General features: G+C 47.2%; 1 protein-coding gene across 1 annotated transcript in view; it reads right to left on the bottom strand.

The window, feature by feature from the left end:
• Positions 1 to 3,347: 3,347 nt before the first annotated feature.
• The window catches only part of Rhobtb1 (Rho related BTB domain containing 1), a 116,000-nt gene continuing 94,275 nt past the window's right edge, over positions 3,348 to 25,072 (bottom strand). Inside the window, 6 exon segments of the mRNA XM_042055672.1 lie at positions 3,348 to 3,772; positions 4,260 to 4,365; positions 7,079 to 7,167; positions 12,519 to 12,669; positions 19,207 to 19,325; positions 21,366 to 22,336. Of these exon segments, the coding sequence (XP_041911606.1) occupies positions 3,603 to 3,772; positions 4,260 to 4,365; positions 7,079 to 7,167; positions 12,519 to 12,669; positions 19,207 to 19,325; positions 21,366 to 22,336 (1,606 nt within the window). The 3' untranslated portion in view covers positions 3,348 to 3,602.

Raw genomic sequence — 25,072 nt, 5'->3', positions numbered from 1 at the left:
ACTCTCCCTCCATGCTGGCAGATGCTGGCAGATGCTGGCAGATGCTGGCAGATGCTGGCAACATGCTCCTGGACTTCCCAGACTCCAGAGCCCTGAGTCAGATAAACTCACATTCTTTGTAAGTTGCCCACTTTGTCATCCGTAGTCGGTTATGGCAACAAACACTAAAGTCTTAAAAAAAAAGCCAAACCAACCAACCAAACAAACAAACAAAAAACCAAAAAACCAAGAGTCAATGAAGTTTTGAGATATGTGGTCATCTTATAAATTAGCACTTTGGAAGAGAATACATTCATGGCCTACGGTGCTTAACTCAGCTTCTATGCTTTTTGCCAATGGCTTCTGACCCTTTAGCTTTTTGTTTTTGCTTTGTGGTGTTGCTTTGTGATAGATCGCTGGAATCTACAAACAAAGACACACGTTATATACATATGTTCTTCATGATTAACCTTTACCTCAACAATCACTTTTAGGCAGCAGTTAAATTCTTTTAGTTAAATTGTTGCTTCTTGCCTACCAGAATCTATCTGTATGTATGTATGTATATATGTGTATCTAGTCTAGAAGTAACTCAAAGGAAAGGCTTATGAGTCTTGAGTTACAGAGAAGCATTTATTTCAGAAATATAGCACCCAGGAAAATTCCTAAACTTGGGATTCGTCTGGCTTTCCCTCTGGTATAATTTCTTCTATTTAGCCTCATGTCACAGACAGAAAAACCGAGTTTGTAAAACTTGAAATTTTAGGATCATTGAGCTTTTTTGCATTTGAGTGTTCACAGAATGTTTAAGCTCCTTCTAGGCCAGTAGAATCTGTGAGCCCCGAGATGCTTCTCTGGGGGAGGGGAGCAGTTGAGATCTAGTGTGTGTAAAACCCTGCACATTTTTCAGCAGAATTTTGTGCAGGTTTCGACTGCCCTGGTGTGCCTATGTGCAACATGCCACAGTTGGGACCTTGTAATGGTGGGAAAGGTGTGGACGCACCTCACTGCTGGTCTCCTGTGACTATTTCTTACAAAGGTTGACTTGTTCCCCTACAGTTACAAAGAGTTCAGCCACTTTGTGAGATCTCCTTAAAGACTTTACTTCCTTTGAAGCTCCGGTAACATTTTATCTAGACATCATAGATCCTTCCAGAGGCTTCCTCAGACTTGCTTCTGAAGGACTTCCTCATGGGCCTACCAATCCAAACCTTTTATTTAATTGCTGCCAGCATTTTCCAAATTCTGATTTCAACCATTCCAATAGAACGAGGATCTTATTATCTTCATCCTCCAAGGCCACACAATGCCAAGTGACACATGGCATTGTCCGAGAAAGAGCAAAGTGGCACATACCTCGTCTATATGTTGGCAATGGGATCTTCCCTGAAAATAACTAAACACAAATTACAGTCATCCAAGCTTCATTAGTTCAACCCACGCTCTAGTGATGAAGCACATCGATACCTTTTAAAAAGCTATTCAAAGACACACGAGGGTTTTACACAATACACAAAATATACAAAACAAGAGACTTTGTTTAAATAGCTAAACAATTTTATTGGCTTTTTTTGTGAAATAAAAAACACGAAACAAACCACCACGGTTAAAGGCTAATCAGTGCCAACCAAATGAACCAGCCACTTGGTTCCAGCAGCTGTGAAGAACACGAGTGGATATTATTGCTTACGCCCCATGTTCATGGATGTGTCTGTTAGGTTTTGGCAAGAGTACAATCAGATGGAGCTTTGGTTGTTAAATCTGACTAGGACTACTCACTGAAAACACAACCTCTGGGATTTTAAGGTGGCCATATGCCATTTCTCCCCGAGTCTTGACATACAGCCTCTCTTTCTATATACCCCTTCCTTCCATTAGCTATTTGCCCTAGTAACAAAGTTAAGGGGGAAGGCTTGATCAGCCTCCCTCTTCTACCACTCCCTCTCTGCCACGAGAGGGTGGTGCATTCCCAGGCCTTTCTAAGCTCTTGAATCTGGTACATGGCCATGCCAGAAACAATCATCTGCCTGTGGTCTACACAGATTTTTCAAATGCATATGGCATTTGGAGTTTAGACTCAACTGTCTCCTTTCCATCTTTAGGAAAAAAAACTAGAAAACAAAAACAAACAAACAAAAAAATCAATAGCCCTTAGCATCAGTAAGGTGACCTCCCAACAGGATGAGCCCCAGTGTCCAGCACACAACATCCCGTGGCAGGTGGGGTGCTATGACTCTCTAATGGTGTATGTGTGTGTGTGTGTGTTTGTCTGTGTACTGTAACATTTTAATCTGCCAAGGGGCAATGATATTGATGCCTCTTGAGAGCTCCCCTGCTCTCCACGTTCGGTTCTAACACTGAACTTCCCAAAGGACACGGGGTCAGAACTACCACACGATAGCACCATTTCCTAGGCTCTTGGGATTTGGCTCCTTTCTCTGCTGGAAAAAGTAAGACCGGGCCTCCAGCGCTGGGCTTTCACAGGCTCTGTGGTACTGCCGTAGAAGCAGGTGGTCTGCCTTGGCCTACTTTAGTGGTAACCTGAATTTTCCCTGGGAAGAGTTAAAAAAAAAATACATGTCTTACAAAGTGAAGTTGGCCGTGGGTGCGAGGGCCGAGGTGACAGACCTGTAGACAGTGGGACGAGCTTTTCCCCCTTCGCTCGTCTCTGTTCAGGTTACGGAACTTAGTGGGCCAGTAGAAGCGCATTAAGATACCAGAACACTGAGAGCCACCGACTCTGACACAGGCATCCAACGGTGGTGGCACTTGAACTCTGTCGTATGTACCCAGGTCCGCCAGCTGGTCTTGCCCCTGATAGTACTGGGATTGAATAAGCCCTTCTAATGATGATGAGGATTATCCTCTTGAATCTAGACAATTTAAACAGTAAGATATTTGCCCTCACCATAGTTTATATGGCACAGATAACCATGTAATTACTAGCACTTAAATAGAAAAAAAACTTGTCAGTAGGTAATTATACCAATGTTGTTCATCAGAACAAAGATTAAGCACTTCCAGCTTGTACTTCGGTGAGCAGGGGAGGATCTCAGCCCAACCCTTTACCTCACAACAAAAGGATAAGTCTGTAATTATGAGCAATGCTCCACTGTGGTCATGTGGGGCTGAGAGAATCACGGGGCAACTTCGTGGTCAACGTGTGGCCTATGAAGTGAAGTAATACACAGTACTGTCACTTCGACTAAGTACAAGAGACCATATAAAAATACTTTCCAATCGGAATCTGAAACATGAAAGCTGGATTTGCTTGTCTTTGTATGTATAAAAAGGAACAAAATAATGGACTAAAGAGTATTGAGCTTCCCAACCAAAAAAAAAAAAAAAAAAAACAAAAAACAAAAAAAAACCCCCGAAATATAAAAAATAAAAAGGACAGGTATGGGCTGAAGGAATGCGGTGAGTCAGTCAGCTTCCTTTTATGTCCAGGCTCGTGGATGGCGAGCTTGTGCTTTGATCCTGATGGAGATAAACGCACGCAAGTGGAAAAGCCAGTGCCCGAAACCCTAACTGCGCAAACGGCTGAGGAGACTGTTTTTTTTAACAGTAGAGCTGTCAATGGTAGGGGTGGTCAGAGTGCATGACGACCCCCTTGGTCCCCTTCAGGCCACAGCTGGGGACGAGTGCCAGAAAAACCACTTTCTCCTCGAATAGTGCTTCTTCAGCGCCAGGTCCTCTTTCTCCCGCTCCCTCTTCACTCGCTGGTAGTGGTCTTCCTCCTTCAGGTACCACACGGGGGGCCAACGGTGCCGCTCAAAGTATGCCTGGTTGTCTGGGGGCGGGGAGGGGAGAAGAGATACTGTCGGTGATTCCTGCTGCCCACTGGCTGTCTTGTTCAGTCACATGTCTGTCCCTCATAAACCTCACAACAGACACCCGGATGTGGCAGGAGCTATGAGCAGGGCTGTCTGCAGAGGGCAACATTAAGGTCTGAGATACAGAATTGGGGTCTAGGCATAGAGACCCCAAGCCACTGGATTTTCTTCAGAGTTGGTTGAGGCCAATTGCCTCAGCATACTCTGTAACAGGGCACCCCTAATTCCAGCCCCTCCCCTATTCTCCAAGAAAGACAATCAGCAAAGAGAACCCCCTCCCCTCAAAACTAAAATTCTTTGGGTCATGTCAGTTGAATGTGTGACCTGACACACACTCAAGGGGGACTGACCACATAATGCCCGCTGAGTGTGGTCCCTCCTGAGAGCTTGGAAAGTGTAACGGATAGATGGCAGGGAACTCGTACGCATACCCTTGACCCTTACCTGCCGACTTAGATTTGATTTCCTTGCGGAACTTGGAGCAAACACTGTTGTAGTTGGTGCAGATGTGGTGTAAACACCAGGCGGCTAGCTGGTTGGCATTGTGAAACTGCAGGAAGGGAACCAGAAGTGGGGTCAGGCTCTGTTTGCTGAAGCGAGGCAATGGGCCAGTGGCATGGCTCAGTAGGTAAAAGTGCTCGTTGCCAAAGCTGGATGACTGAATTTCATCTCCAGGACTCCGTGGAGGAAGGAGAGGCCTGACCCGGGCAATTCCTCTGACCTCCACAGGCATGCATGCTGTGGCATACACACACACACACACACACACACACACACACACACACACACACAGTAAAACGATACAAAAGTTTAAAGCAAGTCTACAAAGAAATGCGAACCATTGTAAGGGTGGGGGAGGGAATGAAGAGATATAAAAAGCCTGTAGAACTAATATAAGTTCTTGCTTTGACCTCAGGGTTCTGACTTTGACCATGGCTCTGATGTCAGCCAAGTATAGTGTTCATGTTCCTTCCCTCACTGCCTACTGAGATAGACGGTCCCCAAAATAAACACCCTATCACACTGAGAGTTTCAAGTATGCCTGGCTGTCCTGTCCTGCCTGCCCCTTGGCCCTCTGGTGATAGGTGGCCATGCATGCCCTCTGGAAGGTACCAGTCAGTGGCAGATAGAATGATGCCATCTCTGTTTAAGGAGCCTTGGCAATGGAATACTCCGTGTCGCATGTCAGAGCTCTGCTCTCTGGGGCCAAAGATCGAAAGGCAAGAAGGCAGCGTGCCACAGCTGTCCTGTACCTGCCCTCTGGTTACGTAACAGTAGGCATGGGGGTGAGGTGGGAGGATCTGGAGCTTTTCTGGGTAGATGACTGGGGAGGTGGCAGCTGAGGTCAAAGTGACTGCCTGAGGCCCCAAAACCAGATGGTCCACTCCCTGTGTCTCCTCTGATCCGGCAGGACACCCTTGCCCTTCTTCATTCATCCTATGCATCTCTCTGGCTAACGGGGAACCTGGGAACGACAGCATGGTTCTTCCGAGGCTTGGCTCTTCATGTTTTCAAAGCCACTCTGGGGAGACGAGAACCCACAACCCGAATCATGGAGGTGGTAGGAGGCTGGTCCTTCCAGCTTCTTCTTCTTGTTCAGTTTAACTCTGAACATAAAGGGGGGCTTTCATCAGCTCAGAGAACTGGTTGCTTGACTTGCTCCCCTGATTTGAGATCAATGAGTCTTGGTGTTCAGACTGGCCACAGTGGGAGAATTTATACCACAGAAATTGCACTGGCAAAAGATCAGGGTTTCCACTGTGTGTGAAACCCTCTTTGGCTTGAAGGCTAACAGGTAGGCTAAGACACAGACGTCACGCTAACTTCCTGCCAGGGTCTGCCAAGGCTTAGTAGCAATCACACCACAGCCTGTCATGGGTGTGTGGGAAGACAGGAAAAGGTCGCATTTTTACTTCCAGTGAATTGTCCAGTAGAACATTCTGGGCCATTTCAATTTCTTCTCTGCAGGATACTTATGGATAGAGCCCAGTCATAAATTATCTTCACATTAGGGGAGAGGGTATCTCCAAACACCTCAAATTTTGGACAACTGGTTCTGATGAGGCGTGGAGCTTTTACTGCAGTGCACACCCACCCTCAGCTTCCGGTCTTCACTGGATGGATTTTCAAGCTGGGTTTTAGGAGTCTGTGACCGTAGGGGATCTGCTGCTCGGATATACTGGAGGTGGTTCCCAGGACTTGGAGACCACACAGCAAGCAATTCTGAGGCAACTGGACTCAAGTCCGAGGCAACTGGCTGTTCCCAGTTCCAGTGTACCTTCTCCCTGTGAACTGAGCCATCGCCTGTGGCCACACTTGGCTGGGCTGAGCAACACCTGCCGTAGTTCCACTGTTCTCTTCTTGAGGTCACCTCTTCTCCTAGCAACAGCCGCTTAAATTGCCTGACCTAAGACTTGGCTAGCACTGTCCTTACTGAGAGAGGACAAAGGAAGACAAACTCCACAGGCAGAAGGAAAAAAAAACCAAAAAACAAGTTTAGAACTGAGTTCTCATGCCCTGCCCCCAGAGTGTAAGCGACTGTTGCTAAGTTTTTGTTGGGACTAGATCATTCTGCCTGCATATTCTGCAGTGGAAGAGAACTTCCATCTTCAGGGCTTCTTCTTGAACATCCTTTTCCCCTTGGTTCTCAATCTGTAAGGTTTGGGAGGTCAAGGGTTGCCATCCTCCTGTCTTATGGATGAGGAAACTGAGGCAGAGTTTATCTTTGTGCCTAAACCTTTAGTCGGATCTCACCCAACCTTTTCTTGGATCTGGAAGAGGTGTGTGTGTCTACATACATGCATGAGTGTTTGTGTGGGGGTCATGGACACCAATACTAACGAAACTGATCTTAGAAACTCAGGGAACCTTCAGTAAAAACCGTTCATTGGCAGGGGGGCTTGCAGAGCTTGCTTTATGGAATGTTCTAGAAACCAGTCTTGGCCAAATACTTCTCCAAGAACTCAAAGAAGGAAGAGAGGCATCATTTCCCCCTAAGCCAGTGATTCTCTCAGATATGAAAACCGCTGCCTCAGGAGGGCAAACCCGTATGGAGGAAGGGGCCCTTGGGGTCCTTGTTTCAAAGTCAGCCCGGCAGGTGGGATGCTGACCAAACTGTAAAACTCTCTGCTCTTTTCAGCGTGAAGGCACGCCTCTGTGACATCTGTATTTGGATGGATGGGACAGTGGGATGATTTTATCAGTGTTAAAGTGGGCTCGTGGGACACACACCAGGGATGGGAGGTAAGGGCCCACAGACCTACCTGTGCCAATTCCAGGTAAGAGAGCACTTCACCATCGATACCCACTCCACTCATGGCGGCCTTTGTGAGCTCCTGGACGGCGTGCTGCTCTGGGAAAGAGAGAGCAGGACAGGGTTAAACCGCTTGACCTGGAGGGGTTGGTCGAGGACCACTTGAGAAACGAGGAGATGGTGGGCACAGTTCTGGGCAAATGCTGGAAATGAATCCCGGGCTGACTGGGGTGTTTTATCAGTATCCAACCCAGGCATCCATGTCTCTAGGGCCTCTGCGCTTCTAGAACAGTCAGAATTCTCTAGACCTCCATGACCCCACCTGGGATGAGAACCACTGGCTACATGTGACTATTTCAACTTGGATAATTAATACTTAGCACATTGGCCACACCAGCCCTGTTAAATACTCAATAGTCAAACATGCCTACCCCCTTGAAATGTACAGACACAGAAGACATCCATTGCTGGCAGATGGTCCTACTAGACAGTGTGGTTCTGGGAAGTCTAGCATGGTCATGGGATCCTCTAAGTCCAGACAGTCCTGTTTGAGTATATCTTCAAGGCTCGCTATCTTTGGACTGCAAAGACTGATTCATAGAGGACCATGTCTACTTGGGGAATTAAAAATTGATGATGAAGCTGATTTGGTAGAGCGCTTGCCTAGCATGCCCAAAGACTTGCATTTGATCCCCAGCACTGTATAGACCAGCTGTGGTGGCCCACACCTATAATCCCGTCACTTGTGAGATGTAAAAAAATCAGAAAGTAAGGGTTTTCCTCAACTACACAGGCAGTTTGAGGCCAGCCTGGGCTACTACATGAGACCTCATTGAAAAACATTAAATGCGAATGCATGCATGTCGGCCTCAATAGTTACAAGCAGATTACCCCAAGTTCCATCTCTTGGAATATAAAGATGGGGAAGAACACTGGTCCTAAATACTAAGACTCCAGCTGGAGAGAGCTGTGTCTGCTGTTGCCCTGTGCCCAGCTCCTGCAGTTGGAGTATACATTGTGGTTCTGAGGCTGGGGTAGCTGTTTCTTGCCTCTGCTTGGGCAGTCTCCAGCCCCAGGCTGACATGGGTGTATGATGTTTTTGTGTAGCTTGTCCAGCTCTTAATGATGACAGTATCTGGGGGCTGGGGTGGTTCCCTACACTGCAGGCTGACCACTTTTGGTTTGAGATTCTCTTTACTGCAATTGTAGTTGTGTGTGTTTAAAGAACTCAAAGTTTGTGTTCATTGTTTTCCCAATTGTACGTGCTTACTTTATGCCTCTGTGCCCCATTCTGGTAATTTTTATGCTATTTCAAACTTTTCTTTTTTTTTCCTTTTTGGTTTTTCAAGACAGGATTTCTCTGTAGCTTTGGAGCCTGTCCTAGAACTAGCTCTTGTAGACCAAGGCTGGTCTTGAACTCACAGAGATCTGCCTGTCTCTGAGTGCTGGGATTAAAGCCACGCACCACCACTGCCCAGTCTGAGACAGTGAGTTTAATAGATAAACCTTTTGTGTATCCTGACTGCCCCACTGGCAGGTTTACACTCCCTGCTTATTAATCTCTCTCTCTCTCTCTCTCTCTCTCTCTCTCTCTCTCTCTCTCTCTCTCTCTCTCTCTCTCTCTCTCTTCAAGTCTTTTAATCCCTTCAGATGTAAACAACACCAAAACAAGCTTGTCACGGCTTCTAAAGGTTTAACTGCGAGGAAGGAAGTGTCACAAAGCCCTCCTTTTAACCCCAAAGACAGAAGATCAACCCAGTTGCATCATCCCTCCAGCCACACCCACTCCAGAGCAAGGTCCCCTGCAGCCACGCCCACTCCAGAGTAAGGACCGCTCCAGCCACGCCCATTCAGGCCACGCTTACTCTCGAGGAAGGCCAACTCCCTTCAGTTCCTCAGAGGCTGGCTTGCCAAGTTTGAGGAAAGACACTGCCACCATAATAGATGAATGGTTGGGCACACAGAAAGTGCTGATGAGGAGCTATAAAGAGTCACCCAGAACTTCCAGCTGAGGTCACTGATGAAGGCTCCCTAAGTAAGAGAGACCCTCAGCACAAACAGAACAGCCCTGCACTGAAGGAGGCGCCACCAGGGCCACGCCGGCCGGCATAGCTGGAGAAGTCCTCCTGGCTGGCGTCATCAAAGGACAGCCCAACCATCTTGCTGGGGCTGAGGCAGCTGGCAGCTTTAGGCTGAAGTGGATCTCATTTCCTACTGGAGTCTTGAGGCCCTGTTCTCCTAAGATCCCTAATGGGAGCAGCAAAACTGGCAGGTAGAGCATCTGGCCACAGAAGGACATCCTAAATACTGGAAAGTCCACGACCCTGGTTTCCTTTCTGTTGTTGTGCTAAAATACCCCAACTAGAAGCAGCTTAAGGAAGAGGGGGTAGTTTTTTTTTTCTTACAATCCTGAATCACACACTCCAATATTTCAGCAAAGTCAAAGAGAGAGAGTGGGTTGGCCTTATTTTTATTTTTTTCTTTTTAAAGCAATCTCTTTTTTTTTGGTTAAAGTTTCTTCATTGTTTAGAGGTAACGCTGTTTTGTACTTAACAGACTGTAGCTTGGTGTTAATGTAATTTTTAATAATTCACTGAGATACCAGGAATTTCATGCCACAGTGGCCTGGGATTGACCCCGCACTGTCTGAGGTGTGTCTATCCTGTCCAGGCATGCCCGCCTCCTACCTGGCTCTGTGGTCTTGAGCCCATACACTTGTTTGTGCAAGTTAGTGCTCTCTTTGACCCAGCCCTCCTCATCTGGACAGATGTACAGAATGACTTAGAGCTAAGTTTCCCCGAGAAGGCGTCTGGGCTCTCTAAGTAACAGCCAATGTGACGGTTAATTGGTTAATTGTGACTGTCACGTCTACAGCATCCGGGCTCACCACGGAAACGCTCCCCTGGGTGTGTCTCTCAGGATGTGTTTGGGAAGGTCTGGGGGGGGGGCGGGAGCAGGGGGGAGGAGACCCGCCCTGAGTGTGGTGGTGCCGTCCTATGGGCTGAGTGCCCAGACTGAATGAAAATGAGGAAAACAGATTCCCTACCATTCATTTCTGTCTCCAGGCTGCAATGCAGCGTGCCCAGCTGGCTGGCTACCCCTGCTGTCTTGCCTGCCCTGCCATGTTGAACTGTAATAGACCCTTCCTTTGTCCAGTATTTGACACAGTAATAAGAGATAACTAAAGTAGCAACATCTTTTTTTTTTTCTTTCTGAAATTGGTTTAACACTGGTTGGTGAAGTGTTTCCAGTCCAGAAGTAGAGCCTGAAACACGCGGCAGAGATGGTCTAAGCCAGCGGGTCTCAACCCTCCTGATGCTGCGACCCTTGGATACACTTCCTCACCGCATTGGGGCGACCCCCAGCCCTGAACTTATTCTCGTTGCTTCTCCATGACTGTAATTCTGCTGCTGTTATGAATTGTAAAGGAAATATATTTGGAGGTGGAGGTTTGCCAAGGGGGTCTTGACCCACGCTTTGCTCAGACTCTGTCCACCGAATACCGTAGGCGACTCAAGGGGCCATGCTGGGAAGGTGTGCGGATCAGTACCAGCAGGATTTTATAACGTCATGCAAGAGGACTGGAGTGAGTGAGCTCCCACATAAGCTTTCTGAGGGTCACTTAGAAAAAATCTTTCATGTAGAAATCAACCCCATGTTCTCGGTGTCAGATTTAATCTTTAAGTAAAAACACTACTATACTGATAGAGAACACAGACCAGATTCAGCAGATTTGGTTCCAAGTGACTTTGGTCTATGAAAAATGAAATCAAATTTATCTTCAAAGGACTTGCATATAACCTGCGGGTGGTCACCTGGGCTTGGAACTCACATTTTTGAAAAGGGAATTCTCATTACAGCTTCCCGAAGTTAATGGGTGAAAAGTAATATACTCATTTGGATCTATGGCTTTAGTAGATGGGGGAAATGGTTTTCTTTTTTCTTTATTCTCTTTTTCTTTCTTTCTTTCCTTCTTTCTTTCTTTCTTTCTTCCTTCCTTCCTTCCTTTCTTCCTTCCTTTCTTTTTTTTGTTTTTAAGACAAGCTTTCTCTTGGTAGCCCAGGCAGTCCCAGAGCTTGCTTTGTAGGCCACTCTGGCCTTGAACTCAAGTAGATTCACCTGCCTCTGCCTCCTGAGTGCTGCAACTAAAGAAAGGTGTGCTCCATCATGCCCGGGTGCAAATTCTTTCTTTTAAATCGGGGAAGAAGCATGAAGAAAAGGGAACTCTATTTCCAGGTAACTTGTGTGTCAGAGGGCAGAGAAATCACGAAAGTCATTGCCAGAGGGTGTAGTATATATTGCAAGGGCTGGCTTGTTCTCTGCTTATTTTATGACTCAGTTATTTGGAACGTTTTTGGGGGAAAGCCTCATGGGCACAGACAGTTCTCCCAGGGCTTGAGGAAGGCCAGTAAACGACACTGTGTCTCTGCTTTCGCTGGAATTAGTTCTCGGGCAAGTATCGGGCTAAGCACCCAGACTGCTAACTCCCACCTCTAGGGAAGGCTGCACAAGGCTTAACATTTTGAAATAAGGGATTTAAATGCATATATTCCACCCAGACCTGCTCCAGTTTACCCACTGAACAAACGTAGAAGTTACAGAAAAGACTACCAAAGTTAAGCCAAATCTTTTGCTCCCCCTCCCGAAATGAACTTGACAACGGTGGAGCATTTTCAAAAATAGCTTTAAGAAAAAAAACAAAAAAACAAAAAACTAGGTGGTGGTAGCACACGCCTTTAATCCCATCTCTTGGGGGGCAGAGCGGAGCTCTGTGAGTTCAAGACCAGCCTGGTCTACAGAGTGAGTTCTAGGATTGCCAGGGCTATACACAGAGAAACCTGTCTTAGAAAATAATAATAATAATAATAATAATAATAATAATAAAAGAAAAAAGAAATACTGCTTAAAACCAAAGACATGCTCTCCGTGTTCTAACCCATGTTCTAAGGACTTCATGTATTCACCACACCTGATCTTCACAGCTTGGTGGCAGCTCACAGACCCATTTTAAACTGAGAGAAGACTGAAACACAGAGCTCAAGTCTCACAAAGGACAAGTCACTTAGCCAGGAAGCAAAGGGACCAGGGTGGGGAGCCTGGGGGAGATGACTTCGGATCCTTTGTTCTCTACCTCTTCGTTAAATGTTTCTTCCTCAGGCTACACCTGTGCGCAGCACCGTGTCATGGAATAACGCTGACCTGCTAGCTTGATTTCAAATCTTGTGGTCCACATAAAATTCAGCGTATGCCTCCAAAGCCAGGTACCCACCATCGTACATTTTCAAAACCAAACAAACTAACAGGGCCTATCAGAGAGTGGTTTAGGACCCCACCCAGGACTATTCTGTTCGGAAAGATAGAAATTAGTCTGATCCTTGGCAATCTTGTGTTTGTTTAAGTGTGATTTTTTTGATCAACGTGACTACCAGACACCAAGTCACCAGCCTTACCTACAAGTGCAACCAAGTGCGGCAGGCAAAATCTGTTTGCCAAGGCAATTAACTCCAGGGGGTCCAGGTCCAAGGTGGGCGACACCTGCTTGGTGTAGAGGTATTCCAACACCGCCTGCATCGCTATCTTGTTTATACTGGGGAGATGCACCTGCAACAGTGAACAGAAGGCTCAGTGTGGCTGCGGGAACCGGGGACTGTGCACCTGCTGCAGGCTATGCCCCCCCCCCCCACAGAAGCATCCCGACCACGTGACCTGCTGCCGGCTCACTGCAGGCGTGGCTCCGAGGCTGTGCTGAGAGGGCATTTCAGTATTTATGGCTGTAAACCTACCGGTTTGATTTGTAGGTGCAAGAGAGAGCGTTGCTACCTGACAGAGCCTGGTGTGGAATGTTTTAAATGGCTATTTGGGCCTATAAATCAGACAAATGGGTCATAAATGTGTTGTGACATTATGGGCCCTTCCTGCCAAGAACCTGAAGATACTTCGTTGTGGAGCGAGAAATCTTTCGGCATGTGACATGTACGGGGAGCTGTTAGCTAGACTGCTACAGACAGGACGGAGCCCCTCTCTCAGGTGGCCATGACCACACTAGCGGCACAGGGACATGCTGCATTCTGATGACCCTTCAGCGTCTGCCAGCATGGTGTCTATACTTCAGTATTTTCTCCAACAGCTTACGGGCCAGAACTACAGATATATCACTGGGTCTGTGCAGAGTAGAGTAGACAAAGGACTCCTGCCTGGTACACCTGGAGACACAGTTTGGGTTGGATGCGGGGCATGATCCCCTGCAGGATGCCCACAACCTCTGTCCCATGTGTCTGGAGCTTTTGTTTATAACACATCACAATTTCAAAGAGGCCAGGGATTGACCTGAGACCTCCATCCTATGTGGAGGAGAGGGACACAGATCAGTGGTTACACACTGTGTTTCAGATCGTCGTTAACTCCGTGGGGTGATTTGAATGAAAAGAGATCCCACAGGCTCATAAGGAGTGGCATCATTAGGAGGTGTGGCCTTGTTAGAGTAGGTGTGGCCTTGTTGGAGGAAGTGTGCCACTGGGGTGGGCACTGAGGCTTCAGAAGCTCAAGTCAGGCCTAGTGGCTCACCTGCTCTTCCTGCTGCCTGCCGATCAAGATGTAAAACTCTCAACTATCTCTCCAGCACCATGTCTGCCTGTGGGCCACCATACTTCCCGCCGTGACAATAATGGACTGAACCTCTGAACTGTCAGCTACCCCCAGTTAAATGTTTGCTTCCATAAGAAGCACTGTGGTCATGGTGTCTCAGCACAGCAATAAAACCCCAACTCATACACTCTACAGGGTGGGGACTGACAGGGTACAGAATGATGCCCCTTCTTTTTTGGACTGGAATGTCGCTTTAATAGAAGATTCTGTGCCCAGCTTTCTGTACACACCATCTAATATGATTCTTACATCTGTCCTCCGAAGAAAAAACTATTAATTTTGCTGTTTTAGGGCAAGGACACGGCAGTCAAGGAGGCTAAGTTTCATGCCCACGGTTGCAGGGTTAGTCAGCAATGACTGGGATTTAAACCTAGGGAGCGCAATTCTGAAGTTCATGCATTGCAATGCTGTGTAACCCGGAGTCTCCTTATGCCAGTGCTTTGGGTTGCAGAGCAATAAAGCCTTGGCTCTCACAAGTAGTTCTGGAAACTACAGTTCTAATTTGAAAGGATGAATCATTATAGACTTCTTACTCTGACACTTAACAAAACAGAATACAGCATATAAAAATACACCTCCTCAAATATATATATATATATATCTTTATGTATGCATGTATGTATTATGTATGGTTCTGTCTTTATAGATACATGACTATATCTGTGCTGTAGGATTAGTCACTTCAAATATAAACACACATAAGGAGAGCCTGTTGCAAATGCCCCTGAACACGTGTGCATGTCTCTCCTTCACATTCTACGTGGGCTCATGGACGACCTTCCCAGAGTAAAACTATTGCCATTTTTGATGTCATCCTCCCGGGTAGTCCCCGGCCACATCGGAGGCAGAATCGACTTCCAGGTAGAGTTATTTCCCCACATGTCACGGAGGAAGGCTTTGAACAAACTTCTAGAAATATTAAGCAGGCTTATCCCCTGCTCTCAGACACAGGGTATCAAGACCAATGATGATGTGGTAAATAAACACCTGGGTTGTTACTTCTGCTCATTTCCAGTCCCCAGTATAACCTCTGTGATGACAGAATGCGAGGAGTCAAAACTGATATTAGGATCTTAAAATAGCCCCGAAGCTAAGACTGTCGCTTGCTGCTGCTGGCGCTTCCACCTCTCCTGTCCCTTTGGTTTCCAGGACAGGCTGTAACAACACGCGCTGGTTCATAGGTGACGTGCCAGTGCCAATGATGGCACAGCGCCGCTCATTCCCTTCTCCTAGCTCTGCCACGCAGGGGTGATTTCTTCCACTGTGCATCTGACCTTGGGCACGCTTGCGTGTTTGCTTGCACACACGTCTATGTTTAAAGGCATATGCATTTATACAGTACCAACAACAAGCTGACAGAAGCCACAGGCTCCTCTATATATGTAAACACATGGTGAAATTTTTTTTTCTCTAGAATGGTGTTTGGACTCATGGGATTCTTTTTTTTTTTTTTTTTTTTTTTTTGGTTTTTCGAGACAGGGTTTCTCTGTAGCTTTGGAGTCTGTCCTGGAGCTAGCTCTTGTAGACCAGGCTGGCCTCGAACTCACAGAGATCCGCCTGCCTCTGCCTCCCGAGTGCTGGGATTAAAGGCGTGTGCCACCACCGCCCGTTTTTTTTTTTGTTTTTTTTTGTTTTTTAAAGGTATGTGGACTTTTTTTTAGGTACGTGAATGCTAAGGTGCAGAACTTTCATATTTAACCTGTTTTATAGTAAAAGCACCCGTGTTTTATAAAACGTTAAGAGCTATGATCTCAGGCATCAGGGCAGAGAGCGTGTGTTGTCTCAGCTATGGGGATCTGCTCTTTCAGAAATGGAGGTGTGCAGTGTGTCTTTAGGGGACAGGGACAGAGTGTGTGGGCTGGCCCAGAGGGATGCCAAAACACGGCCCAGGGGCACACCAATCAGTCCTGTGTGGCCCTCGGTAAGTCACCGGCTCTCTCTGACCCTCAGATTCCTCATCTGTGACTCAGGAAGAATTCAGAATGCTTGCCAACGTTACTTCTTCACTGGGGGCTGGGTTTTGAAACCTCTCAGATTCCCTTGGCTCTGTGTGCTTAGAGCGCTTGCCAGGCTGCTCACCAAAGGTAAAATGGGCATCGGAAACACAGATGTGACAAGGGGCGGTTTCTGGGAACAGGAGATGAGAGTCCAGTGAGCACGGCCCTGGCTCCCAGAGGTCCTCAGAGGGCTCTGCTGTGTGTAATCGCCAGAGGCCAGCTGCTTCCCTTTCGCTAAGATGACGTCAACACCTTTGAAGGGATGACTCATTTTGGCAGATCATCTTAGGGACCCTTTATGGGTAATCAACACATGAGAAGAAACATAAAAACACTTTTATAACATGCATTTCCCCCTCAGTGCTGGTGGCTTTTTATAAAACAAAACAAAATCCAAATCCTGTTTCTGTGATCTCCACGCTTATAGTTCACCTTCTAACAATGGGGAGATCTACTTGCAGCCCTTGAGAATAATAATCCAAGGGCAGAGCCACAAGAGACGGAGCATGACGTCCGCAACCTATTCCTTCAAAGCGACCCCAGAAAACACTTGGAGCCGCCAGAAGAGGAGAACGCTACCGCCATCAGTGCCTGCATTCCTCTTTAGCTGGTTTAACATTGTCATTGCGAAGATTAGCGCAGACCATTAGGCTTGTAATTAGAGCCAGTCTCACACAGGGTGAGCAAGTATTCTAGAACTAGCCCACCGCCGACCATAACCCGGCAAGCATCTGAAGTGAACTGCTTGCTGAGTACCTCAGGAGGAAGGAATGAGACCTACTGGTACTTTAAAAGTAATGAAGGAAAAAAGCAAAATAGAAATGTCCTCTTCTATATTAAATGATAAAATTTAATCTAACGTTCATGGCTCACTGTCCTCTTTCCTAGATATATGTATAGAGGTCCTTTTTGTACCCTGAAAAAATAAGGGCTGAATTTCAGGGGCTACGTCAGAGTCCCCAAGACCAAACAGACTTGAAAGATGACTGAGAAGGGCTGGAAAGACGGATCGGTGATCAAGAGAACTGGCTGCTCTTGCAGAGGACACCAATCCTAAGTCCAATTCCAGGGGACCTGATTTCCTCTGCTGACCTCCTTGGGCATTGCACACAGCTGGACATCACATGCAGGCAAAGCACCCATATACGAAAAATAAAAATAAATCACAAAAAGATCAATAAAAATGAACAACTTTAAAAAGATGACCTAGAAAGGCTAATTCCAAGAAGAAGGAAAGAGCAAAGTTCTTCCTGGAGGATTTTGTGACCATTTCACAAGGCTCACCTCTATCCGTGACAGCTGCCACCTCCCTGTCTTAGATTAGAAGATGGGCTCTCATCTTCTTTATTTTCTTCTGTTTTTTTTCTTTCTTCTTTTTTTCTTCCTTCCTTCCTTTTTCCCTTCATTCCTTTCTTTCTTTTTCAAAATGTGGTTTCTCTGTGTAACCCTGGCTGTCCTAGAACTTGCTATGTAGACCAGGCTGATCTTGAACTTAGAGATCTGCCCACTTCTGCGTCCCAAATGCTGGGATTAAGGGCATGTACCATCACCTCCCAGTGGCTGGCAGCTTCTTAATCTAGAGTTGTTATGGAACGAGTGCTCTTACTCTCAGTGAGAGAATTTAATGGGGTGGCACCATTTGCTGGGCATTACGTATATGCTCCAGGCACGGCACAAGCATGTACCTTAGTTTGCCCTCGCGAGAACGTTCACCTGTCATTCTCATTTAATAGCCGAGGAAGCAGATTTAAGAGAAGGCTGGCCACTGGCCCCAAGTCACAGCCACACTGAGAGGAAAGTTCAATGAGCACACCTTATGGTCTCTCTTAGAAACAGAGAGAAGGGACAGGAAGTGGTTATGTCACCAGTGGATGGCATTGCTAGGGCTCATGGAATTTTGGTGATTTGGTTAGTGGTCTTCCTCCCCACCTCACCCCCCCACCCCCGGTGGCTGCAATCTCTGCCCACATTAGTTTTAGCTTCAGTCCTCAGAGGGGAGGGGAGGGCTAGGACCCAGGTGCCTTTCAGAACCCTGTTGAAGCAGTGACCACATCCTGCGGGCCAGTGGCCACGTAAGGCAAGGCATACGTGCTCACCCGTGCACTGCTAGGTTTCGTTTTTTTGGTTACCTCTGCTGCGCGTGTTAATCTGGAGAGATTAGAGGTCCCTGCTGTGAAGGGATAAAGGGGATTAGCATCCCTTGGGTCAGCGCTGACACTGTTGCGCTGAGCCGGGGGTCCTGACCTTGATCATAGGCTCCACTCACGTAAAGACACCAACAGCGGGCGTGGTGGGGCTGGACAGACAGGGGCACACACCAGAAAAGGTCAGTCGTGGGAGGGCAGATAAGAGGACAAGACTCCCATCTGCATCTGCGTCAACCAATCTGTGGTGGCTAGGCTTGACTAAATGCTCAGGAATTACTTCGTAGATACAGACGCTCACACCTCACAACTACATCCGGGTCATGACTGACTGCTTTACTGAGGGAGACTCGGAATGCAGAAGTCACTTGTTCCAGGCCATCCAGCCTGGGGGTGAAGAGTTACGTTTTGGATTGGGGGAGGGGGCAGGCGAGGAGGGGTGGCTTTTCTGTGTAGCTTCCACGCACTGAGAAGCAGCCTCCCTTTAAGCTTCTCAATCCCTTTGAGCACACTGGAGGGAGACTTAGCAAGTCAAAGAACTTCCTGATTTCCTAAGGATGCCAGAAGAGACTGCTGGGATAATTCTAAAGTCTTACCCCCACCCCAAAGGGCAGGGCTTGTTTCTGGGGTTTGATTAGGCAGCAGCTGTGTTTCTTTCTGGAAGCAGGGGGATGGCCCAATGACCTTCTCAGTCCCAGCCATTCCTGGCTTGTGATTCTAGGATTCTGTTTCCCTACTTGGAGATGCAGTGCAGACTCCGGGGGCACCGTGGGAGAGCTCAGCTGCACCCCAGGAGCACCCCTTTGGAAAAGTTACCCTTTGTTTTCAGTATTTCTTTTGACAGTTGGGAGAGATTCTGAGCTAAGCAATGCTAGCCCCCAAGGACAGTAAACTTTGATGGGGTGTCCCCGTGTTATTTTTTAGAAAAAAGAAAAAAAAAGAGATGTTAAGGAATATTGCAAAACTCAACAGAAGTGCTTGCTCCACCCATACTTAGAAATGCTTGAATGGATTTTCTTTTTTTTTTTCCAGAGGTTTTGTGGAAGATACAGCATCTTTGAGACACTGCCTAAGACATTCTAAGTTTTTTTCTTCTGGAGGGTAGGGCCCTTCTGCTTCTGCTGGACCTACACTCTTTGAAAAGTGTGCCCAAAGCAGCGAACATTCAACCACCTCTCATTTCCTTACCCCAAACTACCACTCCTAGCCACCCCTCCTCCCAGCAAGGTGGGAAAATTGGGCTGAGCCTCCAGCTCCTCACACAGCAAGTATGACTTCACCCGGAAGCACAGCCTGAGGGACTATTTCACAGAGCTGTTAGAAGGGAGGTATCTGGCTGCTTCCACACGTACCTCACTGTTGGCGCTTTCCACAAAGGACCCCCCGAACATGGCGGCCATCCACTCGCAGCTACAGATCAGTAGTGGCTTGTGGGCACGGATGGCTCCATCATCCAAGGTAAATGTCACATCTGCCAAGGATCGAGGAAACAAAACTGTGAACCACTTTTTGCGAGGGGTTTTACCCCAGCCTTCTGCTCCATGTATATCCATCAAACCTATCTCTCGCTCCCACTCCCAGGTCTACCGATCCTGCTCCAATCCGGACTTCCAGCTCCCACATCAAGGAGGGTACCTCAAAAGATTGCCCACAGGATCATAACACGAATTCTCAGGGTCAGGAAGTAGCAGAAAGGAGAGGATGATCTTTTTGTGTTTTAGAGTTGGGGTTTGTACAGAGGTTGACACATTTACGCACACATAATGACAATCCTGGTGCTGAAAGGTGCATTTAAACATTAAATTCGCATATGTTTCAGATACCTCGTATGCACAGCCTGTAAGTGATTTCAATCAACATGGTTTATTGTTTAAGCCACTGTACCTTTGTAAGATAACCTTTCAAATGAACTAACATTCACGATTGCTTCGGGACCACTGTGACCAGTGACTGGGATAAATGCCGTTACTTTAATTTTGTCCTGTCAAGACAGGCAGGACGTTTTCACATGCTGACACTCAAAAAGTTGGAGTTGGAATTTGGAGCATTTTGGGTCTTGGATTTTTCAGGCTCTGGGGATGGATGTTCGGCACATACAAGACGGGTTCATCTATTGCTTGTTACTGTTTAACCTCAAGTGCCCTTCATACCTATCCTCTCTCTCTCTCTCTCTCTCTCTCTCTCTCTCTATATATATATATATATATATATATATATATATACACACACACAGACACATATACACACAGACATATATGTGTGTATATGTGTCTGTGTGTGTGTGTGTATGTGTGTACTAACACTTCATTTCCAATTTCTTTATCATGAAATTCTTCAGAACACATCTTAAGGAAGTGTACCATGATTGATGGCAGCTAAGAAAATGGAACAATGTCCCGATGCCATCCATTATCTACCTCAGATGTCTCAGTCACCCCTGAAGTGACATGCCAGGGCCTCTCTTTCATAAAGGAGTCCCACGTGGACCCCCCCATTTTTGCTTGGCTCACCTGGGCAGTTAGAGAGGGATTTAGTCAGCTTTCATGCCTACCAGTTAATGGAGCGCGTATTTGCAACACATTCTTTTCAGTAACGCGCAGAGCTGCTTCTGCACCATGGCAACCAATGTTTGTAGTAAATGTTACCCACTCCTTGCTTTAAAATGAATAGAGTGACTCAGTGTCAGGTCACGGAATGTGAATGCGTAGTGCCGTGGCAGGGATTATGGGAGACAGAGACGAAAATAGAGGTAGCCCGGTAAACAGAGCTCAGGAAGTCAACTTGTGCAGTGAAGTCCGCTTCCACTCCCGCCCACACCCACGTCCCGAGACGAAGATTCTAGAATAAAAATAGTATACATGTACCACAGACAGAACAAAGCAAAGGCCAGTAAAACGGACCGGATGCAGTCTCTAGGGAGTTTGCTCTTGGAAGGACACCAACGGCTGTGTGTGGCATAGTTTGTCAAGATGAAAGAAGAAAGAATAGGACTCAGGAGTACAGGGGCACAGACCGGGGAGTTGTGGTGGTGGTGGTGGTGGTGGTGGTGATGGCAGTGGTAATACAACGTTCCCCCGGGGCTTCAGTGACCTTAGGACCAGAGATCAGTGATGCAGGGACAATGGAGAAGAATGGAACAATGGGCACTGGTCAGACAACAGATCCCAGAGCCAGGAAGTTCAAGTGTCAAGCCCCTGGAGAGAGGCTCAGGGTCACCTGATCTACCCTGAGTGCTGGAGGTTGAGGGACTAGGTCTCTGTAGTGGCAAGGCTTGGATTCTTGTCCTCACTGCTGCCACTTAACTGACAAAGTGACCTGGCCTCTCGGGGGCCCTTGCTTCTCAACATCTGTAAGGCAGAAGGACTACCTCTTAGGTCTGATCAGGATTAACTTTGTTAATTATCTTCATTCTGTTATATTTATTTGGTCTCATGCTGTCTTGCTAGCATTTGATGATTCCCCACCCCCACCTGGCACAAAGGCCTCGATGGCTAGCTGGGGCCCTGCTCACCTGAGAACGTGCCCTTGCTGAGACACTCTTTGATCCGGTTGGCTTTCCTGACGTGGAAGGCTTTCGTGATCTCCTGGTTCATAAAGGCTTCCTTGTTCATGATGTTCTCCACCATCATCCTCAGGTCGAACATCTCCAGGATCTCGGCCATCTGAGCCAGTCCCAGCAAATCTTTCTCCTTCTCATCCAGCTGCCCCGTGTAGAGGAATCGCAGCAGGGTCCGGAAAGGGCCCGACTGCATCGACGAGTCCAGCCTGACCACAGTCACTGGGCCTACCCGCTTTGAAATGGGGTTGACCCGCATCTCCCTGTGCATGCTGACAAACCCCTTGCTCCAGCCGGACAGGGCCTGTGCCTCAGAACCCAAGGCTTCGGTCTGCAAAGTCAGACTCTCCAACAGGTCCTGGCCTGAAGAGACCCCTGGGCCAGCCTGAGGGGTCCTCTGGGGACTTATTTCCCCTTCCTCGGCTGGGCTAATGCTTTGCACCCGCCCCTGACAATCCCTGCATGGTACCTCTTCACCAGCTCCTTCACCCCAACCAGGGGATTCCTCACACTCCATTAAAAAAAGGTCGTAGAATTTGGAAGAAGAGGTAGCGAGGTAAATGCGGTGCGCAAAGATGTGCTCCTGACCCTGGAGAAGGAAGAGGACGTCGGCGCACAGAGGGTTGTCCAGTAAACAGGCGGCATCGCTGGTCCCCGTGGACGGACACTCAGGGACCTTGATGACCGGGGGAGGGGCTTTCGGAGGTAGGAAGGGCGCCTGAAGCAGAGGCTTCTGGACTTTTTTCAAGTGGGATTTCCAGAACTGCAGGTGCCGGCGGGAGATGAGGGCTGCGCGGATGGCGTTGTCGAACACGTCCTTGATGCCAAACTGGTCAAACACGCTGGTCTCATAGTAAGGGATGCCGAGTTCCTTTGCCACCTCTCGGCCTTTCTCTGGGGGTAAAATGTCACCTCTCTTTATGGGCCTGAAATAAGAGAATTAAAAGAAAAAACATTTAATCAACCTTTTTTTTAAAAGGAAAAAAAGGAGGAGGTGCATAGCGTCTAAATTTCTAGATTCCTAGTTGAATCAGACAATTAAAAACCCACTCGCTTCTTAAATTTTTACATCTAAAATTCTGTAAGGGTCCCGAAAATTCATAGTCAATGGATACTCCAAGATAAAGAAAGGATTTATTACCGCAGAAAAACATATTCTGTTAGCAGTAACGGAGGTAACAAAAGGATTGGCCTTTGCTATCTATGTGGTCTTGGGCAAGATGTTTAAGCTCTTGAAGCCTTAGTTTTCCGCCTTTGGAGAGCAGGGGGGGGGGGGGAATGGGAGGGGGAATGGGAGGTCTTAAAGACTAGGTTTAAATGAGATAATGAAAATGCCTGGCATTGTTCTCGGTGCTTGATACAAGGTATCGCTGCCATGGCCATCCTCATCACTGCAGTGTTTGGATTTTAGAACTTCATAATGTATCCACTTCACCGTCTGAGAGTTCTCTAAAGATCCGCACTCACTCTGTGGTAAGAAGAAACAGAGGCAGGAAGCTCAATCGGTCTGACTACGGCGTGGTGCGTCTAGAACCTACTATTGGATCCATGAATCCTCTTACATGTAGACCCCCCCTCTTTCCATCCGGCCCTCACTGATCTTTTCTTTGGGCTGGTACACAAGTCTCTTAGTTGGCCTCTGTGGTACTTTGAAGGTAATTGGCCCGCCTATAATCTCATAGGGAGCAGCGCTATGAGGAGGTGTGGCTTTGTTAGGGTGGGTGTGGCCTTGTTGGAGGAAGTATGGCACTGTGGGGGCGGGCTTTCTAGGCATCCTGTGCTCAGGATACCTCTGGGTCTGAGTCGCCTTCCTGTTCCCTGCAAACCAAGATGTAGGCAACACCACATCTGCCTGCATGCCAGCGTGCTCCCTGAACACCATCAAACTCCCCGCTATGACGATAATGGACTGAACCTCTGAAAATGCAAGCAAATCACCCCAAATAAATCATGGTGTCTCTTGACAGCAACGGCTCTGACTAAGGCAGCCTCTCTTCAGAACTCGCACTTGAAGCTCAGAGTTCCATCATTGCAAGAAAAGCACTAAAATAGCATGGGTATGGCCGAGCCTGCAACTCTGTGTCAATGTCTCCTGTTTCCACAAAGCCGGTGGAACAAAGCCCACACCCTTTTGGTCTGGCACACAAAACTCATTTACAATTTAATCAAACCCAGGAAGGCCAATATAAGCAGTGCAGTGCTGGGCTTGTGACATAACCAGGGAAAGATTCCAGAACCGACAAGATGTGATGTGCTACAAGTCTTCAAGAAACACTCCCTTGAATTTGGAAAAAAAAAAAAAAAAAAAAAAGGTCTTAGAAGTTAGTTGATCTTAAATACTTTGCCTTTGACACCAAAAGTCATGCGCTTCCCAGGCCCGGGTCCAGGAGAACAATGATAAACCTGGACGGAATTGGGATTTGAAGACCTGGAGGGAGGGAGGAAGGAAGAGAAAGAGAGAGGGAGAAAAGGAGGGAGGGAGAAAGGGAGGGAGGGAGGGTGCGGACAAGGACGGAAAGATCCAGGGAAAAAGCTTTGACTTTAAGCCTCTTCCCGTGGGCCCTGTGTGATCTTTGTCCTTGGGGCTGGCTTGAAATTTGCTAATTGATTAACCCAAAGTTTAGCTCTAATGCCCTACTTCTTAAACACTCTAAGTCGTTCTAGGTAAGGGATGGTCCTATCTGCTGTTGGCCCGTTCTGCCACCCTCTCCACTCACCCGCCCACCCCCACACCAGGTGATTCTGAACATTCCATTTCTAGTCCAGGCGTGTAGGAATGGAGGGATTGTGGAGACCGAACAGGAGATGCTCTCAACAGTTTTGTCCAGAATGTATGGGGAGCACAGAATGTATGAGGAGCACCGCAAACTGTCTCCTCATATGTCGTCACTGCAATAGCATAAAAAAGGGGGGCCCAGGGAAGGCTCGTATACGCCAGTTAGGTAAATACTGAAGCAAGGCATTGCTATCAGAGCTTTGGGGGGGATTTTGTTCTTCAGCAGAGAATATGGGTGTGAAACAGACAAAATTGTTTTATACAAGAATAACTTCTGAGAGCATAGGTTTTTAAAAATTCTTATTTCTTTCCGAAACTGGTATCCACACTGTGCATGTACTAAAAAACACCCCCTTATTTTAAAAAAAAGTTTTGATACTTTGTTAACATAAGGATTAGACACATTTAAGATGTCTTGTTTGCTTTCTTTTTTAAAAAGATTTTAGGTATTTATTTTATGCATACACGTGCTTTATCTGCATGGACAACTTTATGCCAGAAGGGGGCATCAGATCCCACTAGAGACAGTTGTGAGCCAGCATGTGGTTGCTGGGACTTGAACTCAGGAACTTTGGAAGAGCAGCCAGTTCTGCTGAGCCATCTCTCCACTCCTTGTGTTTCCTTTTTTTGCAAGTAAAACTCCATGTGATTTTCAGGTGTTTGCTTTTGTTTTGTTTATTGAGCCAGGGTCTCACTGTACAGCTCTGGCTGGCCTTGAACTTGCTAGACAGATCAAGTTGCCCTCAAACTCATGGAGATCCTCTTGCCTCTGCTTCTCAAATGCTGAGATTACAAGGGAGTGTGCCATCAGGCACAGCTGTGCATGATTTTTAAAAACCGGACACTGGCCCAGTCCTAGCAGTATGAGCCTGTAATCCCAGCCGCT

Source organism: Arvicola amphibius, chromosome 9 (genome assembly GCF_903992535.2).
Source record: "Arvicola amphibius chromosome 9, mArvAmp1.2, whole genome shotgun sequence".
Taxonomy (NCBI): Eukaryota; Metazoa; Chordata; class Mammalia; order Rodentia; family Cricetidae; genus Arvicola; species Arvicola amphibius.
The sequence above is the reverse complement of the archived record's forward strand: the minus strand, read 5'-3'. Positions and strand labels throughout refer to the sequence as shown.